Source organism: Thermobia domestica, chromosome 4, assembly GCF_964235325.1.
Source record: "Thermobia domestica chromosome 4, izTheDome1.hap1.1, whole genome shotgun sequence".
Taxonomy (NCBI): domain Eukaryota; kingdom Metazoa; phylum Arthropoda; class Insecta; order Zygentoma; family Lepismatidae; genus Thermobia; species Thermobia domestica.
The window spans coordinates 235462422-235485583 of NC_137457.1; the positions used below are offsets into that span (position 1 = coordinate 235462422).

The 23162-nt window shown below is 33.1% G+C and overlaps 2 protein-coding genes across 2 annotated transcripts in view; one reads left to right on the top strand and one right to left on the bottom strand.

Annotated features, from left to right (window-relative positions):
- Positions 1-23162, bottom strand: part of LOC145683916 (synaptotagmin 1-like) — a 246462-nt gene that overhangs the window by 153187 nt on the left and 70113 nt on the right. Inside the window, exon 4 of the mRNA XM_081755592.1 lies at positions 19915-20048. Within this exon, the coding sequence (XP_081611718.1) occupies positions 19915-20048 (134 nt within the window). The remainder of the gene's footprint in view (positions 1-19914; positions 20049-23162) is intronic.
- LOC145683917 (trypsin inhibitor-like) overlaps positions 1-23162 on the top strand; it is a 472745-nt gene that overhangs the window by 123230 nt on the left and 326353 nt on the right. The window lies entirely within an intron of this gene.

Below are 23162 nucleotides of genomic sequence, written 5' to 3' on the forward strand. Positions count from 1 at the left end.
ATATATATATATATATATATATATATATATATATATATATATATATATATATATATATATGTATGTATATATCCCTTTCCGGTACCCGGCTTTTTGGGCTATTTTTTAGACTTTCAGTCAAACAGCTACTGCATCGTCACTATTTATCCTAGGATCATGGTTCATACCTCATTCTCTTCAGAATAGGGCTGGCTTTCAAATGGTACTATTTACATGTTCATACCATATACCAGGAGCGGGAAACATGATGTAAAAGGGAAAATTTCGGAGGGAAATTTTTTCTCGAAGTTTGGGCCCCTCTGGAGCGGCCCTGTGTGAACGTAGCCACCTAAAAAAAATCTGGTAAATAGTACTTGGTATACTGAATGCGTGTGCCAAATTTCAAGTTTCTATCCTGAATACCAAGGGCGGGAAAAATTTTATCAGGAATTCCCACCATGTCCCAAATTACCGTAAAACACCATGATCACAGGTAAAAAAATTCCTGAGACATCCCTAATTACCCTAGGGTCATGTTTCGCCCATCATTCTCTTCAGAATACAACTGCCTTTCAGGCGGTATGACTCACGTGTCTCCATCATGTATCGAAGGCGGGAAAATCCCGAAAAAAGGGACTTTTTGGGTCTAAATATCCTTTTCATCAAATTTTAGCCCCCCTGGACGCCCCCTGTTTTAACGCAGAGATCTGAACAAAATCTGGTAAATACTACTCGGTGGGCTGAATGTTTATGCACAATTCCAATTTTCCAGGTGCAAAAGTAAGCCCGCCAAAAAATAATACCGAAAATGTCCAAAATTCCCCTATACAGAAGTATATTTTGATAAAAATTCCCTGACACTTCCCTAATTATCCTAGGGCCATGTGTCGCACATCATTCTCTTCAGAATGGAATTGCCTTTCAGGCGGTACCATTCACTTGTACCTATCATGTACCTAAGGCGAGAAAAGTCCGTGAAAGGGATTTTTGGTAAAAATTTCCCTTTCTCAAGGTTTAGCCCCTCTGTACCCCCTGTTTTAACGCAGAAATCTGAAAAAATCTGGTAAATACTACTCGGTGGACTGAATGTTTGTGCACAATTTCAATCTTCTAGGTGTAAAAATAAGCCCGCAAAAAATAATACCGAAAATGTCCAAAATTCCCCTATACAGAAGTATATTTTGATAAAAATTCCCTGACACTTCCCTAATTATCCTAGGGCCATGTGTCGCACATCATTCTCTTCAGAATGGAATTGCCTTTCAGGCGGTACCATTCATTTGTGTGTCATGTATCTAAGGCGGGAAAATCACGAAGAAAGGGATTTTTTAGTAAAAATATTCCTTTTTTAAGCTTTTTCCCCTCTGGATTCCCTTTGTTTTAACGCAGAAATCTGAAAAAAAAAATCTGGTAAATACTACTCGGTGGACTGAATGTTTGTGCAAAATTTCAGTCTTCTACGTGCAAAAATAAGCCCACCAAAAATACTTTACATAAACCCACCGAAAAAATATTACACGAAAATATATATTTTAGAATTATGACGTTTTCACCTCCTACGTCTCGACGCAGGAAGGTGTGAAACCATACGTAAGGACTTCTACAATGTCTCTGGACTTGAAAAAAGAAAAACCGGACGGAAAAGCTCAAATAGGAGAGTTATAACGCAATGCACCATCAAACACCCCGTATGGTACAAAATGTACCATGGGGTCCCCAAAGGGATATATATATATATATATATATATATATATATATATATATATATATATATATATATATATATATATATATATAGTTCTATAAAGTATGCCAGCATTCTTTATTGCTCTTTTGAGGGAAAAATTTTTAAGTCCAATTTCGGGTATGAACGGAAACCAGTAAACCAAGGATGCTGCTTCAAAGCTCCAAGTCAACCTTACCAATTTTGAAAAAATGTTCAGATGTGTTTTCTTCTTTTAAAATACAATAAGATATGTTGGAATGGTATTGAGTATAGAAAAAATAACATTGATTAAAATACTTAATGATACAATATTTCCAAACTATGTATTCACATGCTCGTTTTGTCGTTTTGATTTCCATACGTAAACGAACATTTACATATGTAAAAGAAGAATGAAAGGAAAAACATCGAACATAATTCTCGCATGCATAATAAAATAAAAGGGAAAGAAGAAAAAAAGAGTGTTTACAGTGGATATGAATGTCATTGTCTTGGAAATCCAGTTATATTTCGTTAGAAGGAGCTCGCCTAGAGTTGTCTTGTTAACTCAGTGGTAAACCGTTGGAGTTCAAATCATAAGCTCGTAAGTTCGATTCCCATTTGGATCATTTTTGTATGAAATTCTATATTCCGCAATGCATGAAAAATTATATAAATAATTTAAATCAAAATATATCAGTTATATATATATGCTGATTTCAACGGAATGATCGAAAAAGTTCTATCACCTTAGGTTTTTTCCACAAACGCACAACTTGCTATAGGCTTTTGCTCTTTCTCTGAAAGCTGAGTTGAGTGCACATTAAATACGTTCTCGTTATATAACAGAAAAACAAATGATAATGCAATTTCAAATTTACAAGGTACACGTACAGGAAACAAATATAATATACTTCCTTCTAATTAAATGTTTTTGTTAAGCAAAATTCAGGCACCACTCTGTTAAATTAAGCTTTGTTCAATTCTAATGGCAAATTACGCCATTTCTTATTATTGAATTGTCAGTTTGTCTATATCTATGCCAGAGGTGAATTGACTTAGCTTTGAACATAAACGTTGTTTGGTGTGCACTACAAATTCTCCAAAGTGTTTGTGAAGTGGTCTAAATGGCTCCAACGCTTTGTTGGAATACACGAGATTCGTTTTAGTATATTTGTGGAGAATATGTAGTGAAGAAATATATGCAGAACAAACTTCATTAAAAAAGTGTATCGCGCTTATTTTGGTGTAAAACTAGCTGACGAAGATAAATCCTGGGCAGATAAGAAACACCTATTCTAACCCATTCAAAAATATTAGGTTCTGATGAAGATGATGAAGATACAAATTAGTTTCAAGGTATTACAGGAAACAATGAGCCTGAGCTATTTTCACAGGTAGAACTTAATTATTTATTTAGGGATTCGGTTTTTTTTTACATGAATGCGCAGAATTACTGCATTTTCGGCTGAAAGAAAAATCTTTGCACAAGGTACTTTTTTCTTGGTTTACAAAAAGAAAAAGAGAATACAAGCAAACAAATACAAGAAGAAACCCCACTACACGGCTAGCATAAGTGATTCAATCATTTTGAAAAAGCTATATTTTCAAAAGTATTACATCTACACGCATGAAATATACATGAAAAGAACTATAAGCTCAACAAGTTTATATACCCTCCACAAATGTACAATGTTCTCCTTTGGTGACACGACACACCTCCAGACGATACTCTAGCTCATTTCATACGTGTCTGCACTGCAGTACTCATGCGTTCTTTGAGCTCGACTAAGGATTGCCACAGTGGGGATACGTAAACAAGGTCCTTAACGTACCCCCAGAGGAAGAAGTCGCAGAACGTTAAATCGAAAGATCTGGGAGGCCAGGGGAACAAAGCTAGGTCGTTCTCACCAACACCCCAATCCAGCGATGCGATTAGGTAATTACAAACTGAGGTAAGCCAATGAAGGGGTGTCAAACTCTACCCAATACAAATTTGGTGAGCTTGCGGTTCTTTTCATATATCTCTCATGTGTGTACGTGTGATACTTTGGAAAATATATCCTTTTCAAAACGAATGAATGATTTATGTTAACCCTGTATATTGTTGCAATGTCGTCGCTGAATTGATGGAGAAATTCAATAAAACATACGAGGTTAAGGACTGGAGAATATCCATCGACTCTTTGAAAGTAAGCACTAAAGCAGTGTCATTACGTAATGGTAGTAGATACGCCTCAGTTTCAATTGCTCACTCTGTTTCTAAAAGAAAGATAAGAAAATCTATCTATAATCCTCACGAAACTTAAGTACAATGAACAATATGCGGTAATTTAAAAGTTATATCCATGATTCTAGGACAATACGCAAGTTTCACAAAATATCCATGCTTCCCCTGCGAATGGAATAGCAGGGATTAAGCTCATTTCTGGATCCAGAAAGTTTGTCCACCTCGAACATTCTTCCAGCCTGGAGATAAACATATAGTATGGGAAAGGTTAGTTGATCCAAGTAGAATTCTGCTCCTGTCATTCCATATTAAACTTGACGTCATGAAACTGTTCGTAAAAGCTCTGTGAAAAGAGGGAGATTCTATTTAATACTTGACTGAAAAGTTTCCAGAACTTTCAGAAGCCAAATTGAAAGAGGAAACCAATTAATACACCCTATTTGGTCCAGACAGAGATGATGGATATGGAAATGAAATGAATATATTAATGAAAGATAAAGAGTTCGGTGATACGATGACCATACCTGAGCAAGAGGCTTGGAACGTGTTTAAAGAAGACATTTACAAATTTCTTGGAAACTAAGGAAATCCTAAGTTCAGGACCACTGTACAAAAAATGTTAGTAAAATTCAAAGTTTTTGGATGCTTAATGAGCGTAAAACTGCACTTCCTTAATTTACATTTAGATTACTTCCCAGAGAATTTAGGTGCAGTAAGTGACGAGCAGGAAGAGCAATTCCATCAAAGTATCAAGGATATGGAGTGAAGGTACCAGGGAAGATGGAACGTCAACATGTTAAGAGAGTACTCTTGGATGCTCCAGAGAGACCTTCCGCAATTAGCCCGGAAAAGAAAATGCCGAAGACGGAGTTTTCACGCAAGAGGGCAAAGGATCCGTAAACATATTTGTTCCACTTTTATTAAAAAACTGAAAGGTAAACTTTTCATAAAGCATGTTCATATAGTGGTAAAGTGTTTCATAAGGTATACTTTTCATAAAGCATATTGGCTATAAGCTGTTTTTTCTTGCAGCTATGACCCTCTTTTTATACAGAAACCTTACGTGATACAGAAATATTAATGTTAATTTTGGAATTAGCGTACCAAAATACATAAAGATCAGTAGTTATATTTCAAACACTTTTTAGTGACCTTAATTTTGCAGGCTAATTTAATCATTCCAGAACATAAGTAATTATTATGTTTAAAATATAACTTCTGAGGTAGATGCTCACAGAATGTCGGTATAATATATGGGAATGTTAAATACAAATTAAGAAAATCGCGCAATAGCAATAAATAAGTTATGTAGTGTATTTATTTGCAGCTATTTTTCATATAGAGGTTACTTCTCAATATTCTCATTACAGCATGCAATTTACGTTCTTGAAATATATTCCGAGGCATAAAGAGAGAGTATAAATAGAGAATATCTAAAGTCGGATCGTGGTTTCAGGCAAACAACTCAATAGCTCCAAAACACTCACGACAAATTCCTGATCCCCAAAGGTCACGTGAAAAGACTGAAATTGTATTTTATAAGTAAGACAAAACATATATTCTTAACATAGGTTTTCAATTCAATACTCTGAAATGCTTTTGTATATGGAAATGGGACGCTTTGGACGCTATCTCTCTCTCTCTCTCTCTCTCTGTGTGTGTGTGTGTGTGTGTGTGTGTGTGTTTGCGGAATATCCTAAATTTAATACACTATTTGCAACGGATATGAGTATCATTGTCATCGAACACCGGAAATTCAGTCATGTTTCTTCACATTGGGCGTGTTCATGTTAGCTTACTGATAGAGCGCAGAATTACCAAAGTCAGGCCTAGAGCTCAAGTTCTGCAGAGAATTTTTATTAGCAGAATTGCATAAAAATCGGATACAAAGAGTAGTTTACTCCTAGAAATATTTTCAGAAGGATTCTTTTCGGGAGTTAAGGTGGGGACACTAATATTGTGTCCAAGACCCCTCTGAATTTATTACATTCCATTCTTCTGGGCACGGAATCTATTAAATGGGTGACAAGTCTATCTCCTTCCTCTACTACCAGCCATAACTCGGAAACAAGGTAGCACAGATCATCCCGGGTTCTTGGTGGATCTGCCTCAGGCCAACTGATCCTTAGAATACGTTTCACTTCTGCCCACATATTTTCCATTGAGTTGAGGTCTCCTTGACGAGGCGACCAGCGACCAGTCGATTATATCAATCTCAAGCTGCTCTGCTAACCATTCCTGAACCACACGGGAAGTATTATTGGTGACTGGTCTTTCTGGAACTGAATTATACCATCAGACTAAAGTACACGTACGGATGGCACCATGATGTTACTCATAATGTCTAAGTACTGAGTACTGTCCAGATATCCTTTAGATCTGTGAACCTGTCCTGCACCGCGACTGGAAATCCAACTCCAACATGAAATAGATACATGGCCACTGCGATTGCAAGGCCAGGGATATATAGCATGAATCTCGGACGATACACAAAACAGCGTCCGTCATTCGATGTTGTGAATATGGATTAATCTGAGAAATACGTTTTCCCAGTTGCGATGCACATTCACATGTGCAAACGCGAGACGGTAAATGTTGTGTTAGTCTGGGAGTTTTTCCTTCACGGAAACAACATGGCCACGTAATCCAGGATGACGTAGTCTTCGAAGAGCTGTCTGCTTACTACTAGGAAGCTTCCCTTAGCTGTCTAGACGTCCTTAGTGGGTAGGGTCTAACTAGGCTTCGTTTACTAATCTTGCATTTTCCGCGTCGTAGACACATGAGGACGACCAGGAGATCGTAAATTACCAGTTTGACTTGTTGTACCATATTCCCGAATCTCGCCTTCCTCTAAAGGTCGGGATGCCTACTCGCCTGCTAGCTGCAGTTGCAGAATAGCCTTCCAACTCCCATAAGTAATTACTGCTCAACAACTATCCATAGTTACCGATGCTCTGAGTTGTGAACAGAAAGCAATAGATAATAGGCATGCGATTTTTTTACTTACACGACACGTCTATTGTGGGGAACGAATTGGTAAACGAACGCAAAAGAAATCTTGAAATAGTGGGAGAAATATAATATTAACAGTAAAAAGTTTTTTTCATAAATGAATATTAATTTAATACGAAAAGCTGTTTAAAAAAATGAATTGTTATATAGGTATTGCCTTTACACGTGTAAAACATATACCCTATTCCAAACAGATTGAGCGATATGATGATGGCTGTTTTGAGGCAAAAATGTTTAAGTCCAACTTCGGGTATCTTCGGAAAACAGTAAACTAAAGACGCTGGTTCGAGCCTCCAAGCCAACCTTAGCAATTGGGTAAAAGTGTGTAATGTGCTTTTTCTTCTTTTAGATATTATAAGACATGTTGAAATGATATTAAGTGTAGAAAAAAGTAACCTTGATTGAAATACTTAATGATACAATATTTTCAAACTATGTATTCACATGCTTGTTTAGTCATTTTGATTTCCATATGTAAAGGAACATTTACATATGTAAAAGGAGAATGAAATGAAAGACATCGATCGTAATTCTCGCATGAGTAGTAAAATAAAAGACAAAGGAGAACAAATAACAGCGTTTGAAATGGATATGAAAGTCATTGTCTTGGAAATCCAATTATATTTCGTTAGAAAGAGCTCGCCTGGATTTGCCACATTAGCTCAGTGGTAAACCGTTGGAGTTCAAATCAGAAGGTCCTGAGTTCGGTTCCTATTTAGGCCAAACATTTTGTATAATATTCTATTTTCCCGAATGCATGAAAATTATACGAAATAATTACATTAAAATGAATAATTTCCATATGTATGCACATAATCATTTCACGACATAAGAAATAATTATGTTTAACATGTAACTTTTGGAGATATTTGTCAGGTAAGTGTTGACAGAACGTCGGTATATTATATGTGAACGTTAAATACAAATTAAGCAAAATATGTAATTGCAATACGTAAGTGTGTTGTGTATTTGTCTGCAGTTATTTGTCACACGGAAATTTCTTTACAATATTCTCTTCACATCATGGGATTTACGTTCTTACATAGAAAATTATAATACAGTAGTTAAATGTGATACTTTGCGTCTGGTGTTTAATTCACTGTGACATTTGTGTATTATTATAAATGCACTTTATTCGCCTAATGCAGTGGTTTCCAACCTTGTTTATTTGGCACCCACTCCGTAAAACTTGCATACTTCACACCCCCATCCATAGTCCTTTTTTATTCTAAGCCATGTGTTACTTTTTTCCTGACTTCTGTGATCTCAGATAAAATTTGATTTTAGTTGATTTGAGTTTAACGTTTCGTTCAGCAACAAGTGTATATAAGATGTGGACCTACCGATTAACGTGGAATTTGAACCACATGAGGTCCCGACGCGAACCGAACCTGAGTCGTCCACGCCAGCTTTGAATTCACAAATCTTCAATAATAATAATAATAATAATAATAATAATAATAATAATATACTGCAGATAATAGTATGTAGAAATCTTTCCTCAAACAAACATGAACTCGTGAGAATATGATATTACTATTACTGAATATTTGATAATTCAGTGTTACATTGGAGGTCGCACAAATCATAAAAATAACACGTGTGATTTAGAGTAAAAAAGGGCGAAGGATAGGGGCGTGAAGTATGCAAAGTTTACGAAGTGGACGCCAAGTAAACGAGTTTGGAAACCAATGCATTACACGAAAAAAGTTCGTTTGTAATAATACACAACTATACCAATGACTTAAATACCACGCACAAAGTATCATATTGAACTATTATAATTCTATATTTGTGAACGTAAATCAATGACGTAAAGACAATATTGAAAAGTAATTTCCGTATTAGAAATATTGGCAGACAAATACACAAGATATACTTCTGTATTGTCATTACACGTTTACTTAACTTATATTCAAAGTTCGCATACGATATATCGACGTCCTATCAACACCCACCACATTTCAGAAGCTGTATTTTAAACATAATAATTACTTTTGTGTTGAAATTATGGTGCGAATATGTACTACATTATTTTAATAATTTTATAATTTTATATAAATTATATAAAATATTATAAAATATTATAAAATAATAATATATATAATTTTATATTATATAAAATTAATTATAATTTTATTATAATTAATAATTTTATATAATTATTTATGCATTGAGGAATATATTATTAAACACTAGAAAAATGAACCAAAAGAAATCAATTCACCCCTTTCCAATTCAGGGGCGAATCCAGAACCGACTTCTGGGGGGGCGGTGGGTTGTCATACTGCTACTTTTAAGGGCTCCAAACTTTGGGATGGGTTTTATTTATATATATAAAATAAGAAAGTTTCTTCTTCTGGGGGAGACGATCGCCCTCTGGATCCACCCCAGTTCCAATTAGATGCCCTCTCTTTAAAACCGAGCTTACATGGACATTCATTCAAAGCTCCTTCTGACGAAATAAAACTAAATTTCAAAGACAATCACATTCAAATCCGTTGCAATGTTGTTTTTGTGTTTTGTCTTTTTCATTCTACTATGTATGAATCATTTAATATGTTTGCTGTATTTACTTCTACTGAAGTTCTTTTACTTATGGAAATGTAGCCGATAAAGAAAGTATATGCTCACCTGTATACATACTGTACTTTCGGAATACTATATTATTATGTATTTCAATGAACGTTACTTTTTTTCTACACTTAAGAGGAGAGGCTCCAAAGGTGTCAGTCTGCGATTTGACTCAAATTTTGCACATAGAAACTACCCTATCAGAAAGCAATAAATCTGGAACGGTTCAGCGTACCACGTAATAAAACTCGAGATACAGCGTTTTGTCTGATTGGCCAATTTAAGACCTCAATTATAGGCTTATTACGTTACTAATGTTAAATTCTACGTTCCATGGTTGTGTCCTTTAGGCTAAAGGACACAGTGATTATGAATTATGAAATTAATGGTAGAATATAAAAATGGAAGGATGGTGCGGCAAGATGAGTTTTATTTACCAGTAGAAGAGACAGTTTGGCATAAACTTTGGCAATATCTACAGTTTGTTTTGTTTGTTTTGCGTTCACCTTTCTCAAGCACTTGGTCAGCATGATTGATGTTCCAGCATTCCTTTCGACCTTATTATTGTAAAGTAGTACCTCTTTACCAGCACCATCTCTTCTTGTTTTTCATTATATACGTATATACACACACTTTTATTTAGTCGAATTCAGAATGAAGCTTATAATTTATCAATTTCTGTTTGATCTGGAAGATGAAAGTACAAGAAAACATTCTGCAAACCACAACGGTAGCATAATTTTCCCAGTGTATTAGACCATTTTTACCTTCTTTGAAATGGTAGAAAAAAGATGATTTCATTGAACAGGTTGTTTTCTATATTCAGGTTGGTAATATGTAAACTCATAGTTAGTTATGAATAATTCGATTAAAGTTTTTGAATTAACTTCAAACAATTTCAATTTCGCATCGACAATTGTGCTCGTTATATCTTCTGATCAAAGCCTTGAGATCAGGGTGCGAATTACCGGGGGGGATGAGGGGGATTTTCCCCCTCAATCACATTTTGTTCCCCCCCAAAGAAGTCAGCTGAAGTATCCCCACCGGGGATGCCCGCTTTCCCCCTCAAACTATGCTTAGTATAACTCCAAATTTCACTGAGTTTTGTTATTTCTTGTAAATTTAATCTTCTAGCTGTATTTCGAAATGATCGATGTAAACTGTTCAGTTTTGATCATTTCTACTTACCACCTAATTACCCACTATTTTCAACGTTGTTTAGTAGAACTATATTATTATGACTACGGTTGTTACTTGCAACTGTACCTTCGTACCCTTCAGTTCGTCATCGTTTGTGAATTTGAATGTACTAATTGCGTATAACAAAGCCACATATAGATTTATAAATGTTCTTAGCGGTTGGCCAAGAAGAAGTAAACAAATAGCTTCTTCTACCATACTTGTCATATTCATCCTCTATATTTGTATCGATTATCATCTTATTTTAATTTTTGTTGTAACAGGTTATTTCATTTTCCAGTGTACTCTTTGTTAGCACATGGTCTTCATTCCCTAGTAGGTTGTGTGTATGCAACTCAAAAGTTGCATTTAATTTGTATTTGCATGTCAAAAGTTGCATTTGCATGTAATCACTACTTTTACAGTTTACGGAAATGAACTTTTGAAACTGTACTCAAAATCTGAGATATAGGTATTCTCTCGTAAGTATATGTTAACGTACACGCTGGGGGATACGCTCCTAGTGAGCAGACATGTTAATGAAGGTGATTTTTAGGTGAATAAGCGAATAATTCAAGATTTGTTTCAGCATTTGTTAATACGACTGGTTCTCCGTGTCATTGTCCGTGTCTGTATAAGCATTTCAACTGGAGCGGTTTTTTTTGTTGTTTTTTTTTAAAGTTAACCCTTCATTTTTCCATCTTTTCGCTGTACAGTTTGCTGTCCACGCAATTAATGTTGTCTGAAAAACTTCAGTGTAATGTTTTACTTTATTTGAATAACGTAGCCCATAGTGAATCAACTCATCTTCAACCTAACAGTAAAGTAATTTTTAAGTGTTGACTTTCCGTGTCCATCACGGAATCGATATTTGGAGAAAAAAAGTCGTGATGAGCACAGCTTTAGCGGGAAGTAGAAGCACAATCTCGAAATTTGAATTGAGAGATTTTAAATATTTGGCCTTCGATTTGACCTTGATGTGAGAAATCGGGACCAGCAACAATCCATTTCTTATTTGATAGGCTAATATCTAGATTTTCTTTAAAAAAAAAAAATGTCCGGTTTAACTGATAATTTTAGTGGTTTTCACAAGACTGAAGTTGGTTTCTTTTCGCAACCTGTATGTATTAATACAAAGTGGAAGCTTTCAATATGAGTGGAAAAATTAACATATGCTTGTGATCATGGCTATCGCTCGAGCCAAATTATTAACTAAATAAACCTTAGAGAGCTACGGGGACAAGAGTGAGTACAACATTAAAACACGTTCAGAAAGGTTTAGTGGGGTGTGTGTATGTCAGACAATATATATGTGCATAGTTATTGTCGGTAGATTTATTAAATTAATAAATCTCTTATTTATTACAGATGTCACACACACACACACACACACACACACACACATATATATATATATATATATATATATATATATATATATATATATATATATATATATATATATATATATATATATGGGGGATAAGGCATTTATTGTCTCATTTTGAAATTTGAACATTCAGACTGTCCTTTGGCCTAATTTTATCCCCCCCAATATAGATTATCTAATTCGCACACTGCTTGAGATCCAAAGTTGGAACTTTAATAGTGGCAACTATTTATTAACAAGTGTTAGAGAAAGAATCCTTTTCTGAAAGTTTGCTGTTTTCAATGTTGCCCTCAGTTTTCTGTGCGAATTGCTGCTAGAAATGTAGAAACCGTAGTATATCAGTAGTAATGTCTGTTTTGTTTGATAATTTGAATTTGGTTGACACTATACTGCTTGGAGAACACCTGAATCATTTTTGAAACCGCTAGTTCGGAATCAAGAATGACAGGAAATGTTTATTTCACCTTGGAAATGAAATTACAGTCACAAACTCTTACATTCGAAGAGTATATGAGATGGTGGAACATTTCCTGGTCCATCAATCAAATAAATCAGCCAATGGCTGAACTACTTGCCACCGAACATTGTCCTGCCAAGTGATGAAAGGACTATGCAGAACATATCTTGCCATCGATTTTGTTCCTAAAAGAAATACAATTCTGTTGCGGGCACAATCAAACTTTAATATCGCTGTTGCAATTTTAGACTGCCAGCTTACATGAGACTTTATTCTTCTCGTCATTGCGCATGCACATTGTGTTTGAAACGAGACCCAAATTTGTTGTGATGTAGGTTAGATATTGATCTAATATGTAGTATAAGTAACAATCACATTTCCCTTTCATTATGCATATATAACATATTGCCACTATTAAATTTCCAACCCTCGTACAATGAACTTCCTCCTTGGGTACCAGCAGGGACTCTGCTGTTGATCTGGCACTGAAACATTAATGGATCATCAGCATGTCGTGCACTTTTGTACCACATCATCCATAGTTGTTGTATTAAATCACTCTGAGGAAAATCGCCTTAAGCCTTCTCACTGTAATATTAAGTAAATTTCGGCTGTCTACCATTTTGCTATGGTATAATGAAGTACCTTCATATAAGTGTTTTCTATAACTCCTTGTCGGAAGTATGTATCACGCGCCTCAAAGAAAATATGTATCATATTTAATCAAAATCGAACATAGTTTTAACGAAAATTATCATATAACTTTTTTAAAATCGGGGAAGGAGTAAATTCATCCCGTCATACGTACTTGACAGATTTCGACCTTAAGAAGTATGAATGATTAGAAATTCCCAAAGAAAATACATGCCACATTGCGTCACAATCAAATAATGTTGGCTTAAGTTGTCGGGGGAAATATTTTACTGAATTAATATTTAAATAAAGAAACTATGAAGTTCGGATAAAATTGCCCAGGTGAACGATTTCAACCACAAGCAATGGAATCGATCGGGAAGTTCCAAAGAAAAGTACAGTGAAATTCCTATTATCCAGAACTATGATTCTGTACTCAATTCAGATATGTAGAAATCCTGATAATTAGAAAAACAATAAAAAAATATTGTGCGATAAAAAGAATCTCTAAAATCTTCTTTGTTTAATGAAGAGGTAGTTCTAATGGGTACAGAAAAAGAAATTACATTTACTACAAACAATTCTTAAAATAAAAAATTCAGATAAAAATAAATGTTAACTCTGATTTAAGTAAGAAGTTCGGATTCAATAAATAAGAAGTTCGGATTAAATAAAAAGTTCGGTTCGGAATAAGACAATTCAATATTTTTTCTCTGAATGTCTACCTTTTTATTTCCTGATATTGATTCGGATATTTGGTAATACGGATGAGTGGAGTTAGAATATTGGAAGCATACCGCATATTGTATATAAATCGAATATTTTTAACAGATGTTATGTTGGAAAATTGTTTGGTTATCGCACTATATACATATCGAAGCCTGAAACACATGATTGATGTTGCCTCCATATGTTTGGTGGATTTCAATCTTAAACAACAGAACTAATTCCGAAGGTTGGAGAAAGATATACTGTATACCTAGTTTCATTCAAATCGGATAAATTTTACAATATTTATCGTGGAATAGACAGGCAGATAAATGCTGGTTGAACGAATGCTAGAAGCTCGTTAGCCTGCTTCACTTAAATTGCAAATCAACAGTTCTAATATTCCAGAGAAAACGCACAATAATAGTTTTGAATGTCTATGCATGTTCAATCTTCTATTATTATGTTAAGTGTTCAAATAGACGTATTTACCTATATATTTTTTCTTTACAAGATACTAATCAGATACAAAACGTTCATCAAATGATATCTACAAGATTTTAAATTTCATGCGTTGCAACCTTTTACTTCTTATAGTATTCATGAAGTACTTCCCTAGCTATTAGGAAAAAAGCAGTGAAGATCAGAAAATGGTAGTAAAAGTAAAATTTTGCATTGCTTTTTCAATACTTCTAATCACGTAAAAGAATATACATGCTCTCATAAATCTAAGAGTTGTAATTATTTTATGAAGTAAACTCGTACGTACGAAAAACAGAAAAAATGTCTTTTGTAGCAACTTAACTCAATTTGAATTATCTTGCTCATGCATACTATGTTCAAACTTCTATTCCAAAAGATTAAAGCATGCAAATGAATGCGATCATTTTGGTAGAAAACGTAGCTTGTAAAAATGTACTAAATGTGGCGTGCTCCTACGTACATTCAAAGAAAAAAATATTAGACTTCATATACGAAATAACCTAATAAATTATTAGTTTCTATTCTGGATGCCTGATGAAAGTTAGATAAAAAAAATAGCATGCGTTAATTAGACGACTAGAAACTCTGTGCGTTTAAATTAAAGGAAAAATACATTCGAGATATAATCCTTCGAGATAAATTTTATAATTATTAAAGGTGTACCAAGATTACATAATTTGACCTTCTTTATTGCATTAACGTTGGATGTTTCAAGCATCTAAAAAAATACGCGACCATTTCAACGTAGGAGAATAATGGATAAACTGTTATTTATTCATTAGTAATTCAAATAAACAGAGATTAAACAAATGATGAAGTATAGATTCTTAAACATAGAAAATTGCTTGATATATTTTCTTTTAAGGTTTGTTTATCTTTGCCTTTGCTTATGGTTCATTATTATCGTAAGTTATCACTGAATGAATACTTTTAAAACAAGTTAAAACACCTACTTTTCACTTTCTACTTTCGGCCTTGTTCTTTATACTGTATTTTGCGATAGTAGACCTTTCTAACAAGTTAACAAGGGCGTTCATATGTATATAGGATATTTTTAAGATAAAAGACCAGGGATGTAGTGCGGCGTAATCCAACTATTTTTATGGGAGTATACGGATTATATCCACCTAATATTTTTACAGATCAGCAAATACTCACCTTAAATTTACGAAAAAGCGAGCGTATAGGAGGTGAGCATACACTACGTTTTTCAAGACAGCCGAGTGTATACCTATCACAAATTTTAGCAAACCTGTAAGTGACTAACAAAAAATACTCAGTAGAATGTAACGTACTGAATTATTTCCTTCACTCAACTATACTAAATTATTTTCTTTTCTTAGCCCTCAGAAGCCTTTGTAATACAGCAACAATCTATATCAAATCCTTCTAGCTCTGTGAATAACTATATTCTAGGGATTTTGTTTCATTTATACCATAGAAACGAATAATATTAATTGGAAAGGAAGATTCCTCTCTTTCTAGTATGAGAGGCGCGGCAGAGGTGAAAAATGCAGCAAACTTAGGTTCTCGAATTTCCATTTTCTTTCCCTCTACAAATGATGCAAATAAATGTTCATCCATTTAAGTATAAAGCTACTTTCAATTATCTTTCAGATAAAGTATAACTCATTACGGTAAGATTTATAGGAATTCAACCGCAAAATTTAAATATAAGTTCTGAGTATGGAAAACCCAGAAATCAAATCACAGATTTCATGTTTTCCTCGCCTTGAAATAATTCAAGTGATTCCTCTAAAAACAATAAATGGCGCGTTCTACAACATATTAAAAAGCTATACAAATTCCTGTCATTCCTCTGAATGAATACAAATTATTGCTAAGTAAGGCATTTAGATTAATTATTAGAACGCTGTTTGTAACGTAATCAAAACTTAAAAATATTCCAATTGTTACTTCTAAGAGGATGAATTCATATAACACATTATTATAGCATTTTAATACTGACTAAAGGTGTCATACAATATTATTGCAAGACATGCTTCAATTTGCGTGTTTGCTCCATGCCAAATTCTCTGCAATCATTTTTTTAAAATTCATGGTCAAATCGACAATTTTATAAGGCCAAAACTTTAGAAAACATACATAATCTACAACATTTCAAAATTTTTCCCATGACTTTTACTTTACATACTGCATGTTAGAAACAAGTGTTATAAATATTCTGAAAACTTGTGGGCTATGTAAATTCAAACAAATTATAGCCAGCTGCTTTAGATTATTAATATAATAGTATTATTAATAATTACAATATCTTAGTGAGATAAGTTGTGTTTTCACTGAAAACTCTTTAAGCCTGTGTACACTATGTTCATAATAAAATCCCCAAATATTCGTCGTAAATTTAACAAGTTTTAGATATTTTCGTTTTTAAAAGATCCATCTACGTAACCTTAGGAATTTTAACAACTATCTTTGGCGAAGAGAAACAAATCATCTGAATAAAGTATTATAATAACCTATTATATTAGAAGAGTAAAATGTACAAAAATCGCGTCAAGAAAATTTAAACTATTTTCGACAATTTTGAAAGAGTGTCAAAGCCTTTGAGTGTTTTACTATTTATTATACGAAGATGATTGTTGTTTTGGGTCTTCGTTCAAATTAACCGGAATCATACAAAAATCATACGAGTCAGTAAGTGGGCATATTGAAGTAAATAATTTGTATTATATCAATAAGTGTATAATCAGTAAGTCTATAGTGTATCAATAAGTCATTTGTATTATATCAAAGTTTATTATATTATTTTTCCAAAGTATTTCACACATAATATTGGAAAGAAGGCTTTTTGTTAGTATAATTAATTTCTGTTTAAGAACCTTGAACTTACGGCTACGCTTAGTAAGTTTATTATTATTATTTTTTCAGCTCGTAAAAGGTTTCAACAACAAGAAGAATTTGCAAATAAAGAACATCGAAGTTCTTCGAGTTTAATATTCTTATGAAGTTGTGCTTTTGGAGTGAAAATGTTATTGTGGCAACCAAATCATATGTTTAAAAAGTCACATATCATATTCCGCTCATTGTATAATTTAATGAGAAATGTTTTCACTTTTCTTTGAGTTATTACTTACATTTACAGAAGAAAGTATTGTGAATGTTTTACGATTGAAGAAATGGTCTACTACCAGAGTTATTACTTTAATTGAAGAAAATAGCTATCTCGTTAAATTGAAATCTAAATTAATTTGATTACATTTGAAGGCAAAATAGAAATCACATGTGTTGTAAAAATGTAAAAAAAATAAGTACTTCATAAACTTATTACTTAGTGAACATACAGCAGAAAATTTCCAAAGTTATTCTGTAGTTTCTCGTCGTGATATTTAACTTTCTGAGGTTCATTGTTGAATTCTCACTAGTGACACAAAACCATAAGAAATCTCTTGAAAATCCTAAGTTGGGTTTCTTTGAATACTCTAAAATAGAAGTCATTGATAAGTGTGCCTATCTTGTTGAAAGGAGAGTATAATACATTTTACACTGAAACAGTATAACAGAATAACACGTTTTAATATATTGACCACATAAGATAAATTCACGTTAGTAATGTTAGCCACAGCAGAGAATCAGTTTAATATGCATAAGCAAAGTTACATGTAACTCATTAAAGTAGGGTACATTTTGACGTTAGATTACAAATCTTTAATCCCATAATTTCTTCCTGAATTCCCTTGTGTTCCCTTGAAAGACAATTTTTCCTCTTGATATTTTAATAAACTGAAAAGTCGAAGTAAACTAATCTCAAATAAGTAATGAAAACTTATGACTGTAATAACTACAATGTGTATTACACTATGCGTGTCTACTAGGTTAGTTATGAAGAATTGAACATATTGTATGCTCACCACAAAAGATTTTACGTGACTGTCCATTTTTAAATACCATTTATTTGGAAGGCACCAATTATAAAACTGTTATCAAACGTTAATGAGGAACAATATCAAATAAGAATATGTTAAGTAATTTTTTGGCTAATTTTTGTTCACTACCTTCACCATTCAACATTAAATTATTTTCATGCAAGAAACAAACACGTTTCATATTAAAATTTTTGTATATGTTTCCCTTATACAGTAGGATATTTTGGCTTCCCCTAAACATATCAGATCACAACATGGAAATCTGGTATTTGAAACCTATATATATTCACTGTAGCAGAAAATGATATTTCCAGTATAATCGTGAAACAACAACTATCAATTTTAGTTCCTGTATTCAGCAGTAGATAGCAGGAACATCACATATCTTTACTGGCATAGCTTTTCAACGACTATTTTTTACGAAAATGAATAGATATAGTAGTTTCGTTGTTTGTTCACCACGAAATTCCACGTTGTTTGTTACTAATGATGATTATCTTTTAAGGCTACGTAAAAGATGTGTATCCAGTAACCTGACCACTCCGCCTAAGAACAACTAACTAAAGAATGTTTACCAAATGTCGATTGAGTTGATTGATTTGATGTCTATAGGAGTGTAAGTGGTGCATACAAACAATCCTTTACGCTTCAATATCTTATGGCGTAAATTTAGTTGAAAGTCTCGGAATCCTCGGCTAAGTATATATATATATATATATATATATATATATATATATATATGAATTATTATTTCTACGATCTGATTATGTGTACAGTATATACGACATGCGTTATCATTTTGATCAATTAATTTCTCTTAGTTTATTAGGATTTAAGATTTAAATTCAGACAATAGGAAAAATCCAGGACCTCTAGGGCAACTGAATCAGATCCGATAACTAATCTAATTCACATCAAAATCTCACTTACGAAGTTTAACAAATGCAATAGATTTATAATAAAAACTACCATAATCTTTTGTATTGATTTCTAGTACTTTTAAACTTGAGTATAAGTTTGGGTATAAATGAACAGCAAATAAGTTGCATTTAAAAGTATAGGATTTGCTATTAAATTGATCATCCAATAAATTCAGAGCTCAATGACATTTCTCCTCCAGATGTATACCATTTTTAAATATTGCAATTCATATTTAAATTTGTTTCAACATATACCTTTCTACACGACAACTTCTTAGTTTTTTAAAAATCGGACTTTTGCTCAGCACAACTTACTTCCATTGAACTGTACTTTAATTAATGCAAAATCATTTAATGATCTACATAAAGAAAACCTTTCTGTGTTATACAACATATTCCAACGCACATAAATTAGAACACTTTTAGCAAAATATGTTAGTTATAGGTTAGATTGTGATAAGTGCCTACTTCTGTATTACAATTATTGAAATCTTAATATCGGCGATTCAAATAAAGCAACAAAATATCTATACTTCGTTTTCTTCATTGCTATGCTTGGAATTTAATTGATCAGTAATTTTATTAATTCAAACGTCATATACACTTGATCTTAGCACACCTTTAATAAATGCAAATACATGAACTTTAAGACCAGTTCTATAAGTTTATCCATCATTCCTGAATTTCATGCAGAAAAATTGTTTTATGTAAATCGAAAAATGAAAGTACCAAGCTAATTATATTTGTACCAAAGTACCTTTTCATCTGATCCTACAGGTTGCATGAAGTTTCCTAGGCCCCCCGGCAAGCTACTTACAATACCGGGTCTCTTCTTTCGGCAGCAACGTATTACACACCAAATACATATAATAAGGATGATCAAACAAATACCTACGAACAGAAAGATTATGGAATCATACCTAATTCAATGGAATCAAAAGGTTATGAAAGTTAATGTTCGTTGTTTTGCTTTGAATGCAGTACAGAATATTAAACATGTTTTAAGTTATTATGTTTTCTAATCATTAATCAAAATTCAAAGCAATAATTATGATATCGAATATATTCACATAAAGTTCTCTTTCTTCCAATTAAAAGCTAAAGAAGTCTTATTGCTACTGATATAATCTGCTCTGAGAGATTTCCTACGAGGAGAAATTCATAATTTAAAAAAATGCCTTCTGGCATCAAGGAAACTATCACAAGATATCTCCTGAAAACAAAATATAGTTATATTGGGTACATTATTATACTTTATGAAATATGTGAAAGATTTAAAAAGGATTTTTTTATTTTCAAAAAGAGGATTGTGATGAATTATCATAAGGAATGTAGTTACTCGTTATCTTAGAATGTTTTGCTGAACTCATGAACTCGTAGAATATTACTTAATATTTTCTTATGGCAATACTTATCAAGAGTGACCATGAAAGGCGACCATTAAAATGTATCAACAGTCTAAATCGTTCCTTTATTATGAAAATAACGTAAATCAAGTTCATAATTTTGTGTAGAATGCCACTATGTCATTTATGAAGAAATTTTTTTAAATTCGTATTTTTTCACATCTATTTCTCCTCGTCTTGCTCGGCTGGAATAGGAATCAACGATTTCCTTTATGTCCTCTCGCGAAAAAGAAAAATCAAACATTTTATGGCTTGTATTACTATATTGAGTAGTAGCATTACATATAGCAGTAACATCACTTTCTTTTCTGCGTTAACAGAGACTATGATAAAAATGGGTATTTATGTTCATATCTTTGTCCAACTATTAATGATAAAATCTGATATTAGAGGCTTTCTGATATTAGGGATAAAATCTGATATTAGAGGCTTTCTGATATTAGGGATAAAATCTGATATTAGAGGCCTTCATGTTGAAACTTAGTAATGCTAGTTTTTTCTACTCTGTGTTTAAATAGCTTTATATATGGTAAACTTAAACAGCAAAAATATAAGCTTCAATTTTTTGGTTAAAGCATCAGTTATACAACTAAATCATTTTTCTCTAAATTAACGTTCGTGAGCTTAACTGAATTCTGTTTCTGTCTACCGTTAAATTTGAAAGTACCCATAGAACAATCTTAGTACTTAATCTTAGTAAAGAAACTTGCAAATGTCCGTGGTATATGTCAATCTCGTTCTTACTTTTACTTTACAAAATATTGCAGAAACCAAAGACATTATACTATAACTTCTCTGCGTAATAATCTTTTAAGCAAAACTGCTACTAAGTAAGCAAGAAAGTAATTTTCAAATAGCTTCCTTAGTTCATTCATCATTTTAGCCAGTGACATCATAACTTACTTCAAAACATATACTTTGAAAATGAAAAGCATATAAGAAAAACGCTTACTATTTCACTAGGTACTATTTTCGAACTACTAAATAATTTCAGAGAACAAAATTAATTTTATTCACTAAATTCTGCAACATCTCAGTCTCATCTGGTTTCTTCTTTTGGATTTTGTTGATTCCCAAATTTTCTGCTTCATACGATATTCAGGGTGTCACTATAATCTGGCATATTCGTGTTTCACTCTTCCGCTTATCCTTTTGTCGCAAAGAACCTAAAGTTTTCCTTCAGCTCGTCGACTTCCCCTTTGAAAGTTCAAAATACTACAATGAAATTTAGCATGTGCTTTTTGATATGTCGTATTTTTGTTTCAAGACTCAGGAGGCACGGTGGTTCAGCGGTAGAGGGCTTACCTGTGATGTGATGGGGTCCCTGGTTAGATCCTTTCCCCAGTAAGTTTGTGGAAGACAATATTGTGTCAGTGGCTTTCTCCGGTTACTTCCGTTCCCTCACGCATCGTTCTTCCACCGACTCTTCCATTATAATTCACTTATCTTAACCATCCGTCACCTTAGTCTAAAAGGCCAAACGCGAGACTTTAAACTGAAAGATTTCACTTCATTTCATTTAATGTTTCAGGACTATTTACAACACGGTATGAGTTAATGGCTTGGTACGAATTAACAGCCTTTCTGTATATGTCTTCCTCTCTCACCTCTACAGTATATTTAGAAATTCAATGACAAAACTCTGGCATGTGATCCCTAATATCGAATGAAACAGAAACATTCTACTGAATATGGGTCGGAAAACGCCTGAGTTGTAAACAGCCGAAAATGAGAACATCACGTTTCAAAATGCCCTACCATGGAAACTATGAGACTAATAGGAAACTGTTTAAGGAATTGAACAACGAGTTAGCATAAGTCCCATCTAATTATCCTGTTTCAAAATCCTCCGGTATCGGCGAAAGAAATTGTATAAAGGAAATTGGGGTACGGGATTATACTTTTAAGTAATGATTGAGCACTAACAGGAATACTCAAGCAAATGACCTTTAACAATAATTTAATTTTTCCGTTAGTAATTAAAATGAGTAATATCACTTTTGTCCTTCATGTAATAGCAAATATCAATTTCAAGAGCTACACATTTCATACCAACATATTTCATCCAAATAAGTTCTTTATGATAAAATGGAATCAAATTTCGATATTAAAATATGATTTAGAACGTTTTAAGGACGTATTTACTATCTTCTTCATGCTTAAGAATAAAAGAATCGAACATATGTTATATCACAGAGTTAGATAATCATTCATATCTGGAAATACTTAGGATCGTAATTGTTTATAATAGGAGCGAATGATTGTAACCTAGTTGGTCTTTTTTTTTAAAGAAGATACCACGTAATCAAAATGGTGGACCCAATGTTTGAGTTGATTTTTCGTGCCCAGAACAACTTTCAGCTACAAGCATTTGGGTAGTCAAAACAATTCATTTAATCCAACGATTTTTTTTTCATTTTTGACTCAACTATAATTTAGAGGTCGGTCAAGATGGTGTCACACTACCATTAACAAATAAAAGTTATTTTAAAGTTTTGTACTGCTTTGCAACAACAATAAAACGATCTGTTTCAAACTACCCTAAATTTCAACATCCAGTGTGACACTCCAGTTTGACCTCTGAGTGCCATATACGCCG